Raw genomic sequence first — 17,876 nt, 5'->3', positions numbered from 1 at the left:
AGCTGGAGTAATTTCTGTCAGTTTAAGTCTTCATAGCCACTGTCACAACAGGAAAGTATAAAGGTATCTTGCTAAATATATCTTAATTAAACCTGACTTGTCACATCTTCGAAACCCGGAACTTTTGATGGTAGAAGGTTTAAGTATAAGAATATATGAAAGGGGGTGTGAGGGTATGGGTAACTGGGTGAGGGACATTAAGGAGGGCACTTGATGTAATGAGTACTGGGTATTATATAAGACTGATGAATTACTGACCTCTACCTCTGAAACTAATAATATATTATATATTAATTAACTGGATTTAAATAAAAATATTCAAAAATAAATAAAATATGCCAGCTAAAGAAAAAACAAAATGTGTTGCCAACCTTAAGGAAAAGGCTGTATTGGGAAATAGTTTAAATATAAGAGCATATAAGCTATCCACTCCTCTAGATTAATGTTTCCCACAGTGATTTCTCCTTCTAGTTTGCTCCATTGAACATAGTTAGACAAAAATATAAAATCATATTGTATTATTAAAAAATATATATGAGGGGCGCCTGGGTGGCTCAGTCATTAAGCAATTGCCTTCAGCTCAGGTCATGATCCCCGGGTCCTGGGATCAAGCCCGCATCAGACTCCCTGCTCAGCAGGAAGCCTGCTTCTCTCTCTTCCACTTCCCCTGCTTGTGTTCCCTCTCTTGCTGTCTGTCTCTGTCAAATAAATACATAAAAATCTTGGAGCGCCTGGGTGACTCAGTTAAGCCTCTGCCTTCGGCTCAGGTCATGATCTCAGGATCCTGGGATCGAGCCCTGCATCAGGCTCTCTGCTCAGCGGGAACCTCTCTGCCTGCTTGTGATCTCTCTCTCTCTGTCAAATAAATAAAATCTTAAATATATATATGAATAAGACTGGATTTTGAGAAACATTACTAAAAGCATTTTTTAATTATAAAGAATATGTCAAAATAATCATAAACATTTTATAGCTACTGGCAAAAGAATTGTTATTATTTATTGAATACTGTTTGTCAGGTGGTTCCCTGAGTTTTTAGTCTTACAGTGTGGGAGTGTATGCCAAACATATGTACTACACAGAGTTCATTTGACATTTTAGAGCAGTATAAATGCTGCAAGAGTCCTGTTTGGTTCTCTTTCTATATAATCTGTCAGACTGGCTAAAGGGAGATCATTTTCTTAAAGTAATCGTAACTATAATGAAAATGTAAAAAGCGTGTTTTTTTAAAAACTTCTTGTTCGGGGGCACCTGGGTGGCTCAGTGGGTTAAAGCCTCTGCCTTCAGCTCAGGTCATGATCCCAGGGTCCTAGGATTGAGTCCCATGTCGGGCTCTCTACTCAGCGGGGAGCCTGCTTCCCCTCCCCTCTCTGCCTGCCTCTCTGCCTACTTGTGATTTCTGTCTGTCAAATAAATAAATAAAATCTTTAAAAAAAACAAAACAAAACAAAATTTCTTGTTAAAATTACACATCTTTTGGTAAGTTAGTAACCTCTCATCATAATGGCCAAGCTCTTTGGCCCTTTACTGGAGTCGTTTTTAACCTAAGTTTTAGCATGATTGCTTGCTGAATTCATTTGACATCAAAAAAAGTTGTTAACCAGGAAATGTAGCTTTGACAGTTCAGAAAGCACATTTCTACTTTATAAAATTATGTTCATACTTTCAGTTGTTCTTGATAATATGAATAGAATAAATGGTAAAGCCTGTAGATCCTAATAAAGGATACTAACATACACCTGATCTTTTCCGGCCAAATTTTTTAGCCAAAGATGCTACTGACAAGTGAACAGATTTGAATTTTATTGTCTTTTGTTTTCCATGGTAACATGTAGGTGAACATGCAAATAACTAGTAAAAGGCCAATAAAGCAGTGAAAAGAAAAATAGATGAAGTATTTAATAAAAAACTAGAGAATCGGGGTGCCTGGATGGCTCAGTCATTAAGTGTCTGCCTTCAGCTCAGGTCTTGATCCCAGGGTCCTGGGATTGAGCCCCGCATCAGGTTCCCTGCTTAGCAGGGAGCCTGCTTCCCTTCCTCTCTCTCTCTGTCTGCTTCTCTGCCTAATTGTGATCTGTGTCTGTCAAATAAATAAATAAAATCTTAAACAAACAACTAGAGAATATGTGGGGCGCCTGGGTGGCTCAGTGGGTTGAGCTTCTGCCTTCGGCTCAGGTCATAGTCTCAGGGTCCTGCGATTGAGCCCCGCATCAGGCTCTCTACTCGTCATCAGCTTCCCCCTCTCTCTCTGCCTGCCTCTCTGCTAACTTGTGCTCCCTTTCTCTGTCAGATGGATAAATAAAATCTTAAAAAAAAAATAACTAGAGAATCTGTTTTTTGAAGTTTTTCTATCCCCCACCCCTCTTTATGAATTCCTTGTTGGCAGGAACTGCCTTATTCTTCCTTATATTCTGGATAGATTACCCAGGGTAGCTCATTTAAGACAGTATAAATAATTTAGGCTAGAAACTTTACATGGCTTCATGAAATGTTGTCCTTAATGTGCTACCAGCAGGGAAAACAAAATGAAATTGAAATAATATGAAAGAAAGAAGACAGGGTCTCTCCTTCCATATGGTAAACATAATGTTTGCGGGAAGATCACAGACATTTTTAAAATCATTTTTTAATTGTATCTATCGTTGGTCCATATTATTTATCTTTAGTATATATTATGTGACCAAAAAGGAGCTTGCTTTTCAATTTGAGATTTTGCGAAAATGGAAACAGCAGTTTGTGAAAAATATAACACACAGAGACACACACCCATAGCTAGCCTAAAATTGTTTGTCACCAATCCCAAACTGATAACTAGACATTTCAGACTCTGAGTGTATATATGGGAGATTAACAAAAGTGCTTAATAGTGACCTATCATGTGCGTGTTGTGTGCGTGCATGCATACGTGTTTGGTTGTGTGTGTGTGCTGTTGATAATTAGCAACCACATGGCAGTGTATTCAGTGTTGGTGTTTGATAAATAAGGAGGAATTTTGAATTGGAAACTACAATAATAAATTGCTCAGGTACCTTTAAAAGTATCTTTTTAAAATTGAATTCTTGCTGCGAGAATAACTATTAAAGTTTAATTGCAGTTTTTTATCATTTTTCTTTGATTTTATTCTAAAAACTGCCAAGCAGATAACATCTAAATGTAGCTTTTTCAATGTGACAAAGTTACATAAGAAGAGAATCCCCTAGCACGTAAAGAAAAATGCAATTATTTTCTATTCTGAATCTCCAGACTGCTGTTTTAGAAAATCATATCTGATTATTTGCTCAGCAGAAGATTATTGAGTTGATTTAGCTGTGATTTTACTTAACAAAGCTTCAACTGCATTCCTACTGTGGAGTCCAAAAAAGGTAGAGAGATATAAATGATACATTCAAACTGCGATTTTTGTGAACAGGGCCATCGATGCACCCCTCGGAGCTAATAGCGGAGATGAGAAACAGTGGGTTTGCACTGAAACGAAATGTACTGGGGAGAAACTTGACCGCAAATGATCCATCACAGGTAATGATCTTTTTATCGGTAAGCTGAAAATGTTTATAAATCTAAATGTGATTGCTTGTGAATTGCTACTTAATGTTTTCCAATATGCATATATCCATAGGAAAGCAAGATAGAGCAAAGAAAATGCCTAAAATGTATTTTGATTTTGATTCTTTATTATTTTAACCTAAATGAGAAATTGTTTTTAAACCTGTATTTTAATAAATGAAACTGCTCCAGGTTTATGTAGATAAAATCTCTACGAACTGGTGATGAGGTTTTTTTTCCCTCTCTGTTAACTTAAATTAAATAGAACCAATGAGAAGTGGTGTATGGAAGAAAACTCCTAAAAATTATAGAAAATACTTTAAACTTAATTTATTAAACTGTACGTAGATCCAGAAAAATGGTTGCTGGGTTGTAGATATCCTAACCGTAAATTATTTTATTTAATAAAGAAACTGGAGCCCAGAGAAGTGTTTGCCTTTGTGGCTCAGGTGGTTGTTTAGAGACAGACCTGACACTAAAACTCAGACTCCCATTGGCATAAACTTGTGGTACTCTGAGAAGAGGCACATTACTTTCCAAACACTGCTAGGGACTATTCATGTAACCTATATAATCAAATATCTATACTGTTGATACATTGGTATATACTTGATAATGTACTGTTGAATTTATAAAGGCTAAAATTGTGGATGTTTTGACCTTATAAAGTTCATGATCAGGAACGCCTGGGAGGCTTAGTTAAGAGTCTCCCTCAACTTAGGTCATGAACTCAGGGTCTTGGAATCCAGCGCCCATCAGGCTCCCTGCTCAGTGGGGAGCCTGCTTCTCCCTCTCCCTCTGCCACTCCCCCTGCTTGTGCTCTCCCTCTCTCTGTCAAATAAATAAATCTTTTTAAATAATAATAAATAGTAAATAAAGTTCATGATCTTCTTGGTTTTAACATTTCATTAAGTTAAAAATAAAATATTTAAATGCTTAAGTGTTTAAATTCAAACTCAAGAGATGGAGAGTAGGAGCCATGCTATAAATCTGTTTTACGTATGTTTTCTCTCTTCCTCTTCCTGATAAAGTTTGTTAATACTAACAAAGCAGTTATCTTCACCTCTTAGTGTGCTATGATCCTCCTTGGCAGGCAGACTACAAAAAATTTTTAGTCCCCTACCACCTACTTCCCAATCCAGGATGTCACACTCATCTATAGTATGTCCCTAACACAGAATTTCTTATTTATGTTTTCTTTCCCATCTGATAACTAATTTGTTTTGCAGTCTAGCAATTTATTGATGTCTTTGTTGATTCAGGAATATGTTGCAAGTGAAGGTGAAGAAGATCCAGAAGTCGAATTTTTAAAGTCACTGACAACCAAACAAAAGCAGAAACTTCTCAGGTAATTAAAAAGTGTATATTTAATGGATTCAGCTATTTTTTCTTGTATTTATCTTAGTATCATATTTAACTCTGATCCTAAGAGCTTACGAAACTACTTTAAACCATGCATCACATCTACTGATTTGCTCTTCAGCTATAGTAATACAATTTTGTCTTTCTTTCAATAATACAAAAATGAGTATAAGATTATTATATTCAGATTATGGTACAAAATCATTGTTCTTTCTAGAACATTTAGTTTGGAAATAGCTTTATTTGTAGGCATTACTTTTCATAATAGATTTTTATATATCTTTGCACACAGTTTGTTCCCATAAAACACTGTGAGCCATGTGTTACTCTTTTTGTAAGATTTTATGAGGAATGCTGAAAAATGTTTAAATTTAAGGTAAATATGAAATTAAACAGACTACCTCTGGATTAAAGAATCCAAGAAATGTTTGCTGAGTCCAATAGAGGGAGCTCATGATGTTTCAGCTTGTGGATTTTGAGAATGGCTGGACAGAACCCTCAGTGAAGACATTTTTATTTCAGAGTAACTCAAACACACAAACAAGTTACTCTTCTCGGAATGTGAAATACTCTTTAGAAATTCAGAATGCCTTAATAAAATTGTCTTAATTTTTTTTTAAGATTTTATTTATTTATTTGACAGAGACACAGCGAGAGAGGGAACACAGGCAGAGGGAATGGGAAAGGGAGAAGCAGGCTTCCTGCTGAGCCCAGAGCCCAATGCAGGGCTCAATCCCAGGACCCTGGGATCAAGACCTGAGCTGAAGGCAGATGCTTAACGACTAAGCCACCCAGGTGCCCCTAAAATTGTCTTAATTTAATTAATTTTTAATTCGAAACAGTTGTTGAAAACTAGTATGGGATTATATAACAAAAGAATACAAAAAACTTGAAAGGTATTCTTCTTTAGAATTCTAGAGAATATGCCCTTCAGTTTTGATAATGTAATATTGATTAGTATTTCCCTACTTTAAAATAGCACATATCATGGGGCACCTGAGTGGCTCAGTAGTTAAGTGTCTGCCTTTGTCTCAGGTCACGATCTCAGAGTCCTGGGATCTAGCCCTACATTGGGCTTCCTGCTCTGTGGGAAGCCTGCTTTTCCCTCTCCCACTTCTACTGCTTGTGTTCCCTCTCTCGCTGTGTCTCCCTCTGTTAAAAAAGTAAATAAAATCTTAAAAAATAATAATAAATACATATCATTAATTTTCATTTGATTATAGCTACATATTTGAGTTTACATTAGCATGTAACTAATGTTATAAAGCTTCCTTGAGGTCAGGATGACTTTATTTAGAGTGCTATATAATTTCAGATTCTGATTCAGTAAGAATTTTTTTTAATAGTCATTACTATTGGAGAAAGTGTAGTGAAAGAATTGACTTAATGTATTTAATTTTTATGTGTGACTTGAGTAATTTAAAAGAAAACTGTCATTTAATAAAGAATCCATTTATATTTGAATACCATTTTCAGTAGTGTCAAGGAAAATATATTGTCTATTTAAAACTTTATTTTTGTCAACAAAGGACTATTTTTACATAGTATGTTACTGTTTTTCCAATAACAGGAAATTGGACCGGCTTGAGAAGAAAAAAAAGAAAAAGAAAAAAGATAGAAAAAAGAAAAAGCTTCAGAAGAGCAGAAGTAAACACAAAAAACATAAAAATAGGTCCCCCTCCTCCTCTTCTTCCTCCTCCTCCCCCTCCTCCTCCTCCAGTGAGACTTCAGAAAGCAGCAGTGAGAGTGACAACAAAGAAAAGAAAATACAAAAGAAGAAAAGAAAGAAAAATAAGTGTTCAGGGAATAACAACAGTGATTGTGAAGAGAAGGACAAGTCTAAGAAGAGAAAACTTCATGAAGAACTTTCTAGCAGTCACCATAACAAAGAAAAGGCCAAGGAAAAGCCTAGGTTTTTAAAACAAGAAAGTTCTAGGGAGCATAGCAAATGGAGCCATTCTGATTCTGACAAAAAGTCCAGAAGCCATAACCAGAGCCCAGAGAGGAGAGGATCTGAAAGAAATGAGAGGAGCAGCAGGAGCCAGAGCAGGGATGAGAGGGGTAGGAGAAGCAGAAGCAGAAGTCACGGTAGTTACAAGCAAAGAGAAATAAGAAAACGGTCACAGCGAAGTCCCAGTGAAGAGCGGAATAGAAGAAGGGACACCAGGAGCCATGGCACAGATGTATACAGAGGAGAAAGAGCGCACAGAGAGAGCCCAGGAGATAAGCATGCTAGGGTAACACAAAGAGAACGAAGCAGAAGTAGAGAGAATAAAGAGAGACTGTATGTGACAATTACCTGGGAATAAAAATGATCTCCACTCCCTTATTGAGTACCTGTGGCAAGGGCTAAATTATATACTATTGTCTTTCTAATAAAAAAGCTCTGTTTTAATTTTCCATTCCAGAAAACTGTCCTATCAAATACAAAACTACGTGAGTCCTATAAGAATGAACTTCGCAAAATATTTGTAAGTAATCTCTTTTGGGGCTGTAAAAATATTTTCTGTTGATAAATGTTTCTTGTGCCCTAGATTAACCCACTGAGCCACCCAGGCGCCCGACTTGTGCCCTAGATTAAAAACCCCGTATAACTCTGTGACATTTTCTTTGTTTTGAAACATCATTAAAAGAATGATAGTACACTGAATGGGTATAATTTAATTTTTGTTTTTTTCTGTTCAAATGTATTACTTTTAAAATTCTAATTTACTTGAAGCAAAGCATAATCATTGTTGAAATTCTCTAGTATGAGAATTTGTGGATTTGATCACTGTTTCCTTAAGACGTTTAAATTCCCTTCAGGTGTTTTGTTCTATTTACGTTAGGAGGGCGTATTAGTTTTCTATGCTGCCCATTACCTCAGACTTTAAACAGCACAGATGTACAATTTCTGGAGATCAGAATTCTGAAATGGATCTCACTGGGTTAAAATCAAAATGTCAGCAGGTTTGGTTCCTCCTGGAAGCTCTAGGAGAAAATCCATTTGCTTGCTTATTTCTAGCTTCTGGAGTCTGCCTGCATTCCTTGGCTCCTGGCCCCTTCTTCCATCTTCAGAACTTGTTAGGGTAAAGTTAAGTCCTCACATCTTATCACTCTAACATTTTGATATTCTGCATCTCTCTTGCACTAATTTTAAGGACCCTCGTGATTAGATTGGGCCACCAGAGAAACTCCCTGTGTTAAACTGATTGGTAATCCTAATTCTGTTTACAACCTTAATTCCCCTTTGCCATGTAACCTAACTTATTCACAGTTCCAGGGATGAGGACGTGTACTTCTTTTGAGGGACATTATTCTGCCTACCACCGGTGGCCTTTCTGCTACTAGCATGCAACTATTAGGGATTTTACTTCTAAAGATTAGGCATTTATATAATGTCATGAATGGACTATTATAAACTATTAAATATATTTCATGAGTATAGGTATATAAGGCATATTTAAACTTAGCTGCAAGTTTTCCTTTGTGCTTCAAAGGATATGGTAAAGGAAAGTGATAGAAAAAAATTTCTTGGGGCGCCTGGGTGGCTCAGTGGGTTAAAGCCTCTGCCTTCAGCTCAGGTCATGATCCCAGAGTCCTGGGATCGAGCCCCCCATCGGGCTCTCTGCTCAGCAGGGAGCCTGCTTCCTCCTCTCTCTCTCTGCCTGCCTCTCTGCCTACTTGTGATCTCTGTCTGTAATAAATAAAATCTTTAAAAAAAAAATTTCTTGGTACAAATTATAAGTAACATGCAATTCTAAAAAAATATTCTAAAACATCATGGACAAAGTATTTCTATTAAGGTTCCACATTTGAAAAAAAATCTGTTATTTAGTACAATGCAAATATTTGGTTAGTTTGGATGAAATCACTGAGGGTTGTCAGTCATAATTTCATAAATTCATAATTTCATAAAATGTAAAATGTATGTGTGAAAGTTAAATCGCTTTATGTAGTCTGATATATATGTCTTTGTCATGTAAATGTACACACACAAATGTCTGGTTTAGAAGAAACGAAAGGCATAAGCAACCCTTTGATTACTTAGATTTTTAAGAGAGTTTGAAGTAGGGGGAGAACTTGAATTCTGTCTACAGTATTCTGTAATAACTTAACGTGCACCTCAAAGATCCCTTTCCTTCATTTAAAAAAAAAGCATGCATTTGAAATGGATAAAGACTGCTAATTTACACCTTGAGTTCATTAGTGTTGCACTGATTATTTTCTATCTTATGCCTTTTTAGACTTTATAATTTTTATAATGTCAAAACCTACGAAATACTTAACTGCCTCCAAGGGTTTCTAAACCAATACAGTGTTCATGAAGAGAAATGTTGAAATACATCCTGTAATTAAAAGTGAATTAAAGAAATACATTGTCATTTCTTACACTTTTTTCATTTGACTTTCACAAAAGTGTGATCCACTTTAACTTTCTAAGTGGCCATTAAAAAATGGTCATGAGAATTTTTTTTATTAAATCTCTGGTTTAATTATCCTTCATTGTTAAGACTGAGAAACTATCAAGTACTCCCAGTAACCCCAATACTCTTACCCATCTAATGGTGAGAAAAATTCCTGTGTGGTTATGGAAGATGTTGATTTGCTGTTTGGTTTTCAGCTTGGGTCACCAAAGGGTGCTAGACAGCCCCCCAGGGGCTAGCATTCCAATTTTGCAAACTTAAGGGAGGGATTTTCACGTAGAATCCTAAGAGCTTTAATTGGTTCTGCATACTTGTATGGGCATAAGGAATTGAAAGTGTTTTGTTTTTGTTTTTTTTTAATGAAAAAGGTTAACACATCTAATTCTACTTTCGCTTTTGAAACACAAGGTAAAAACCAGAGATAACCACCATAATAAAAAGGATGCCTCGTTGTATGTATGGAGACTCCCCTAAGTACTGAAAGTCAAAGCATCTTCCAAGTTTAATGAATCTATGATTCAAGAACCCAAACAAGTCTTCCAACAGTGACATATATTCAAAAACCACAAGCAAAGTCTGGTTATATTTGTCATTCTTCTTAGCTTACGAGAGGAATTCTTATAAAGAAATCTGGGTATGCCTTTTTTATTTGTCCATGGGCCTGAGACTGCACTGGCCCACCCAGGAGCGGGTTCTGGGGCACTCTCCTCTCCTTTCCCTGGCCTGACATTTAACATAATGTAACACTAGCAAATTAATTCCTGTAGGAGGTGCTGTCGATTTACAAATGCCCAGGAAAGATCAGGTTACTAGGTTAGGACTTGTTTATTTATCTGAATGTCTATGGGGTTGGTTAGTCTCAATTTCACTTAATAAATGTGCCCAAATAGGCAGAGGGGGCCGCAGCATTAGTGGCAGGTCTGCTTACCTCGAATGGTGAAGTGGGAATCTTGTCTGGAGTCACACGGTTTTAAGCTGAAGAAAGCTTTTTATCTGAAAAGCTTGGAGAGACCTTTCTTGCTCTTCTTCCTTGAGACTGCTTGCGGATAGTGAATCACATCAGGCCATGCTGCTGGGAGCCGGCGTTTCCCCGTTTTAATCACCGAACATTTCATGTGCTTTACATTGAAGCTCGAAGATTTCCGAATCCACCTGCGCCATCTCACTCTCCTCCCTACCTAAGGCCCATCGGGCCAGGTCACTGGGCGAAGTCGCTCGGGGTGCAGTTCGGCGAGGCCACATCCTCCACCGCCTGTGCTTAAGATCAGGGAGAAAGCTGCATTGTAGCTTCAGTAGCTCAAGGATCTTCAGGAATCTTTTTTCAGGTTTTCTTTCAGAAAACCTTGGTAGTTACCACTTCTTAAAAAGAAAGGCAGGCAATCGCTGCAGGCCTTGGGAAACATTTCTGGGACCAGAAAGGAGATACGCTCTTTAAAAAACTTGTGGGAAACAAGACCGAGGGAACCCTAAGGTCTGGGAAGTGCAATGGCAACTGCGAGTTCTGCCCAGGCTCCTAAAAACCGGTTCCTGCTGATAGAAAAGGAAGCAGATACTCCCCATCACCTCCCGCCTTCCTGCTCCCTTCACGCGGCACTTGGCATCCCTAAGACCGAGCAGTAATAACGACAGCGAGGTGCCAGGTGAAAGTCAAGAGCCGCTTGTAAGGGAAAGAAACCCACACTCCGGCCCAACCTGCCCGTGAGCCGCCTGCCCCCCAACTCGCAGACCCGGAAAACCCCGGTCCGTTCCTTGGGCTCCAAGGCCTCCCCGAGGGGGTGGAGGAAATGGAGCTCCGGAGCCTCAGGTGCTGACCAGAGCGGGGCTTCCAAGGACCTCGCCCTAAAGCCAAAGGAAGCAGGAAGTGAGTCCGGGCCTGGGGTTGCCCCTGCCCAGCCCCAGAGGCGACGTCACCCAGCAAACTGCGGCGCTTTCCTTCTAGACCTGTGTCTGGTCACCTTCTGATCGCACCTCAAACCCAAATGGAAAAGCTGAGAATTAGGGGGCGCGTCCCCTTCCTGGAAGATGCGCCTCGGTGCCGAGAGGCCGCGGGACTCCCCACCCACCAAGAGTAACGGGAAGGGGTCCGGGTTAGCCCGCAGCACCGGTCCCCGCCCCCCCGCCGCACGCCGGCGGCCCTGACCCGCCCAGGAGGAATCCCCCGGCCACTGCGTCAGGCTGCGGGCCAAGCAGGCTGCGCCCCGGGGGCCGGCCGCCCGTGCCGCCGCGCGCCCACGCCCGCCGGCTCCCGCCTAACCTCGCCCGGCCTCGGGCGCGTTTCTCCTGCGAAGGTCGGAGGGTGCACTCGCCTTCGGTGATTAGGGAGGCGAGCGAATTTCTCTCGTTGCTCGGCTCCACAGGTGAAGAGGGCGCTTTAGGACGCTGATGCTAATCTCTCGCTCTTGGGGCAAAATGGGAATGTCAACTCCAGCCTGCAGTCTGCCAGCAGAAAACGGACTGGGGGAGACAACCTATCTCTTTGCTTCTCTTTTATACATGAACCACCCAGAAACGGTTAGGATTTTGTAAAACAATGCAAAATCCCTGATAGGAATTTCCAAAGGAAGACAGTGCAGGGATCTTAGAAAATCTAAAAAACTTAGGTGTTTTTCTTCCCCGAGTCTCAGAGAACAGGCCCTGGAGGACATTCTGAAACCTTCCCTTAACTAGAGTTGCAAACACACTGTATATATTTATATCAATAACATATAGGGTAGGCATGTCTGTATGTATTTACCTCATACATATTTCTATAAACTCCAGCGTCTAGAAGGGGTGGGGGGTAAATAACACGGAACGGTTAAAATTATGGAGAAGGGATAATAACTGATTACTAATTTGAAAGTAAATAAACAGGTGACTTTTTCAGATCAAATTCCTCCTTGGATCGTTACAATAAATATCTCTGAAGGAAGCTCTCTATTTATGTTGTCATTGATTAATTCTTCACTACCTCATTTGATTTCGATTTAGAACGATTTGATTCTAATTTAATTAGCATGTAATTTGGATGTACATAATTACTGTAATTATGACATTCAGGTAAGGCAGCTTTAGGCTGAAAGGCAATTTCAAATTTTCTAGCAACCTACTTTGTACTGGGAAATGGACAAGGACTTTGCGCCCTGCTATCCAAGTAGTAATTAGCACATCTTTGAAATAGGCAGTGCGGCGGGGTTTGTATTAAAACAGCAAATACAAATCCAGCCGAGCTACTCGCTGCAAAGGTGGCTGCGAGTTCCCGGAAACGCACCGCTTCTCCCCCGCTGGAGATCGGGGAGCCGGGCGCCCTGGCGTCTTAGCCGACTCTCGCTGTTGCGGGCGACCGCGCTTTTGCCGCCCTGGGCGCGGGATTTGGAGGTGTAGCTTTTAAGATCAAAATACAATAAAAGCGCAGGAGGAGGGGGGGCTAGAAAGGAGGGGAAGAAGCCACCGCACGACGTCTGAAGATGAGGGGTGGGGTAGTGGACTGGGAAGAGGAGGGAAAGGGGCGGCGGGGGGAGGGCGATGCACACCCTGGAGAGAAAATTGGTCAACGCCTCCAACTGTTATCCGATTTTAGATTTGGGTTTCAAAGGGGGGAGGAGGGAAGGCGGGGACACAAGGGGTCAGTTTCCGCCGGTGGGGAGTGCGGACCCTTCAGGAGGGGCTGGGACGAGGGGTTTCGGGGTTTCTGGCCGCCTTTGGGGACCCTGCGCGCCCCTCCAGGTCCCGGCCCGCTCGGCAGCCCCCAGCTAACCGACTCGGTTGGGACGGCTGCCTGGAGGGCGGCGGCAAGGCAAAGGAGACCTCGGCCCTCCGCGGTCCGGCTGGTGAAAGCTGCGGGGTCCCTCGCTAACCTCCCCTTCAAAGGGGAGTCTAGGGACGTGGGACGGTCTGGTGGCCTGCTTTAATCAGCTTGGATCCGGTCGGTCTCGCCCAGTCCACGCGGGCGGCCCTCGCCGATCGGGAGCCCTCAGATCCCGAGTCCTTGGGCGAAGAGCGCGGGGGCCTGTGCCCACTGCGGCGCCCCCGTCCTGGGGTTCAGGTCGCGGCCGACAGAGCCCAGCGTGCTCAACTCCAAGTTGGAAGACCCTGAAGTTACCCTGAAAGGCGTGTTAAATGAGACAATTCTAAGAGTTGGGCCAAGCGGGGCGTTATTTTGTTTTGTTTGGATTTTCAGTTAGCACGCTCCCAAAACGACCTCCTTCCTGGAAACAGTAATACCGGCCATTGCTAAGTAGGGCCCCTCAATGGCGGGGCTCGTCCCCCTCGCCTGGTACACAAACACTCGCTTTTCTCTGCTCACTTCGCTGGGCGGCTGCGGCAACTCGGAGGCAAACGCCGGTCTCCAGGCGCTAATAGCGACAAGCCCGGCGGACGGCGCGGCCTTCCCGGCCCGGAGCTCTAGATGGCGCCAGCGAGCCGCACTCGCCGAGCTCCTCTTAAGGGAATCAAGAGCGACTGTCAAACATAAAAGCAAATCAGAGTTTTCAGTTTTTTTAATGTGTTAAGAATGTTATTCCTTAAGAAAATTTGTAGCTAAATTATTCTCACTTAAAATAAACACTTAGTATACCAATTACACAAATGGGCGGGATTTATGTGAGATTTACTTCATCTGCATTTTTGTAGTGGGAGAGAGCCTTGGTGAATACAGATAATAGATGCAAATAAGATTAGAGTTAAAATAAATAAAGTTTCCATCTGAATAACAAGAAATTCAATTTTACACGACTTAGAACTATTTGACGGAATGTCCAGACACGCGGTTCAGGTGCACAATCTAATCTCGTCAAAATAACGTTGCTGTCTCTCCTTGAGGAAAGAAAAATCTTTCTCTATTTTTCCTCTTTCTCTCTTTCCTCATCAGGTAGGCTCCAGTTCATTCCACCGGGGGGGGGAATAGACCCCAAAAGGTAACCGCGGGGGGAGGGTGTGCTTGGGGGCTGGGTGGGCGCAGGCCTGAGGAAAAGCTCTTCGTGCCTCTACTGCGCGCAGGAAGCCGTAGAACAGGAAACGCTGGGAGAAACCGGCTGAAACGAAATCGCGTTGCCCCTCAGCCGGGCCGCGCGGAACTCGGAGACCCGGTCCGTGCCCCCCAACACCCAGGCCGCGGTCCCCGCCCCACCCCGGCCTGCAGGCCGCGCCGGGGGTCTGCGCCCGGACCCCTGCTTCGGCCGCCCGCTCCTCCCCGGCCCCGGAGCCCGAGCATCCCAGGCGACCGGAGCCCCGAGGTGGCCCTGGGGAGACGCGGCCCCACCTCCCGTGCAGACCGCGCGGGTCTCGCGGCTCGCACCGAGAGTGCGGGGCCTCCCCTCCCACGCACGCTGTCTCCAATTTGCTCGGCCTCCGCCGGCCGCTACCGCTCAGGTCAAGGCTTCCCCGCGCCCCCAGGGGCCCCTGGCGCGGAGGGTGGGAAGGAGGGGGGACTGGAATCTGTGTTCGCCTGCCGATTTGGGCCCGGGGGCAGGGGCCCAGCTTCCTTCGGGTGCAGACTCCGCGAGCTCCGGTCTCCCGGCTGGACGCTCCGGCCCGGCCGCCGCCCGCGGTTCCCGGGAGCCGCGGTGATGGACGTCCGCTGACCCTCGGGGCAGAGGCCTTGATCACTGGGCTGCGGAGGGAGCCGCGCGGCGAGCGGGACCTGCACGGCCAGGCCCTTTGATCTGCCTTTATTATCCACGAGAAACAAAGCTGCCTGGGACAGACGCCCGGGCGCCCTCATGCCTCAGGAAACCCCAGCACACTCTCACCTCCGTGCCGCCGGCCCGCGGCCCCCAAACGCGCAGGGCACGCTCTCTCGGCCTCCAGCGCCACGGCCCAAAGCCCCTGGAGCGAACGCACCCCGGCCGGCTTCTCCAGGAGACCCAGCCCGACCCGGGCGGCGCGCGGGGGGCTAGGGTGGGAGGTCCTGGATATGAACTATTGGAGCGGGGAGAGAAAATGGTCAAAGAGAAGAAAAACTCGAGGAAGAAGAGCGGGGTAACCGAGGCTGTGGGGACCGCGAGAACGAGGAGAGGGAAGAAGACACCGAACCTCACGCTGCAAATGCCCCTCTGGGGACCTTAGCTCCGTGTTTTATCGCTACTTTGCTACTTGGCTTGTCAGAGCAGAGTTTGCGAGAAAATATTTTGTTGGTAGTTAATAACAATAATTTATTTTTTCATCCCTAAAAATCAAACCTCCATTCAAGTTCCCAAGATGGACAGTAATAAAAAAAAAAAAATTCCACTGGGGCTGACTTTGCTTGTGTTTCCTATTGTGTGGGGAGCCTTTCAGAAATATTTTTATTCTGTAAATATGTACTTTATTTTCTAAATTAACATTTCGAATTGCGAAATTATCTCATTTACCAATTTTCTTTTTCGTCTCTCTCTCTCTTCTCCCTCTCTTTTAAACTGGGGCTGTTAAGTTGGTGGTCAGAAGACAAAGAGAGTGAAAATAATTTTCATTTCAATAATTGCCTTCTGGTCAATTTAACTGTGCCTTATTTTGAAAGAGACTGTCTAAATGAGATTCCTGTCCCAAATGTGTTCCCAGGCCTGATCCCAGCCTTTAATTATTCCTGAGTTTTTTTTCTTCAGAATAAGACGCCGCACTGAGTAATCACAAAGAAGTCAGAGAGCATCCTTGAACCTTTTCAGAAGCAGCGCCACTGATATTCAAATAACCTGCGAGGGCCATTTGACGGCGCGGGGACCTAGGCATTTCCAATTCACTATTTGCATAGATCAGCCCTCTTTGAAAAGGAAAGGAGCAGTTGTCTTCCATAACATTAAAAAGCCTAGTTATCAAATCAAGTGCTTAGTTTGGGGGCTTTTAAAACGTTTACATTTTATCTCAGGTTGCCCTTTACCGTTTGACATGCAAATTTGGTGCAGTTAATTTAGACAATTAAAAAGATCTTCAAGGGAGCTTTGTCACAGAGAATATTTGGAGTTTTCCCCGTGGACCAGCTGAGATAAAGTTGGCCAGAACAAATGATGTCTAGGAGATTAATTAGATATTTGATAAGACATGAATCCCTAATAAGGGAATACAAGGCACAGGGGGCTGCTGTGTGCTCTAAGTCAAAATTAATAACATTTAACAAGATTTTCATTTAGGCATGAAATGTCTTTTCCGGGGTATTGACTCTAGCGATTTATTCCCCTGAGTCGCCTCCCAACGTAGAGGGCCTTGGGAGCTAAAAGACTTCTTTTAAAAAGCTTTTTCCTTTCACAGATTGTTTTTAAATCGCTTTTTAAAAACAAACAAACCCACTGGAGTTTTGTCCGACCCCTCCGGGAGGTGTAGACACCTCCCCAGTTAAAGCTGCCAAGGATCTTTGCTTTATTTTAGGGGATCCAGAGTTTTAAAATGTCACCTTTTGAGAGCTCTCTCATTAAGTAATACAACTACACATTCTTATAACCCAATTTACGCTATTGATATACAAATAAATAATTTTGACTTCTCAAAAACGTATATTATGGCTTTTATAACTCACATAAACCTTACATTACCTAAAACTAACATTAAAGGAATTTTTCCCAACAAAAAAAGTCGACCCACATAAACAGGGAAACAGGATTTAAAAAAAAAAAAAGGAAGTGTATTGTTCAGAGTCCTTTAATAATACCAAAATGAAAATATGATGTCAAGATTTTCTTCATACAGATAAACGCATTTAATTTCTTTAGATGACCTTAACTTACGTGTTTGAGTGAAATGATAACTCAACATATTAAATATCTTTTACATATATACTGACTTTCACAAAGTGCATCAGAAAATTAAAAAAAAAAAAACTCCCTGAATTTCAGGAATTCACCAAAAAAACCTCTATTCGAATGAACATTTACAAGAAAATAAAAAAGAACACAATTTTTTGAACCCTATTTATACAGATGTTATGAAATACAGAGAAACTGTCACTAGACTTCCAGTTTAATTTCTCACCTTAAGCCTTTTTTGATGCTTCCTTTTTAGGAAAAAAAAAGTCTCATTGTAAGTAGATATCAAGCAGGACTTGGAGGATTTTATATATAATATAATCCGCACAAAGGGTCTGTTTTTATAGGTCCCGTTTGTTTTCAAATGTTCTGACAGTCCTTTGCAGAGTGGTGGCTTGTTTTTTGAGAAAAGGAAAGAGAAGGGTTAGTGGAGGGGGGGTGGGCTGTGGGGGAGAAGGGAGCGTTTCTGTGTATTGCTCTTCGCTCGAGAAGTTTGTGCGAGAGTGTGTGTGTGTGTGTGCGTGTGTGTGTGTGTACGCGCGCAAGCGCGCGCTAATGTGCGTGCTTGTGGTTGTAGGTCTCCGGTGTGTGTGTCTGTGTATGTGTGCAGTTTTTTAAAGTGTTGTGTCGGAGGACGGTTTGCTTTTGTTCCTGGATCACGCGTTCGATTCTCGTCTGGGCCGGGACAGCAGAGGGTAGCTCCTGGCGTGGCCGGCGAGCAGCGGCCGAGGAGCCGGGTGCAGCTACGCTTCGTGGTGGCCCCGGGGGGACGTCCCTGGAGCCCCCGCCCGTCCGTGCCCCGCTCGCTGGCCCTCCGAACCTCTCGCTCGCTCTCGGTGTCTCTACTCGCTCGCTCGCACTTCTCGCCCGGCCT

The 17,876-nt window shown here is 42.9% G+C and overlaps 1 protein-coding gene across 1 annotated transcript in view; it reads left to right on the top strand.

Annotated features, from left to right (window-relative positions):
• LOC111141529 (corepressor interacting with RBPJ, 1) overlaps positions 1-7,421 on the top strand; it is a 47,790-nt gene extending 40,369 nt beyond the window's left edge. Inside the window, exons 8-10 of the mRNA XM_022494141.1 lie at positions 3,410-3,516; positions 4,806-4,891; positions 6,476-7,421. Of these exons, the coding sequence (XP_022349849.1) occupies positions 3,410-3,516; positions 4,806-4,891; positions 6,476-7,214 (932 nt within the window). The 3' untranslated portion in view covers positions 7,215-7,421. The remainder of the gene's footprint in view (positions 1-3,409; positions 3,517-4,805; positions 4,892-6,475) is intronic.
• Positions 7,422-17,876: the final 10,455 nt, after the last annotated feature.

Source organism: Enhydra lutris, unplaced genomic scaffold, assembly GCF_002288905.1.
Source record: "Enhydra lutris kenyoni isolate GAN:26980312 unplaced genomic scaffold, ASM228890v2 scaffoldscaffold1, whole genome shotgun sequence".
In the NCBI taxonomy this organism is placed as follows: Eukaryota; Metazoa; Chordata; class Mammalia; order Carnivora; family Mustelidae; genus Enhydra; species Enhydra lutris.
This window is presented reverse-complemented; position numbering and strand designations above follow the sequence as displayed.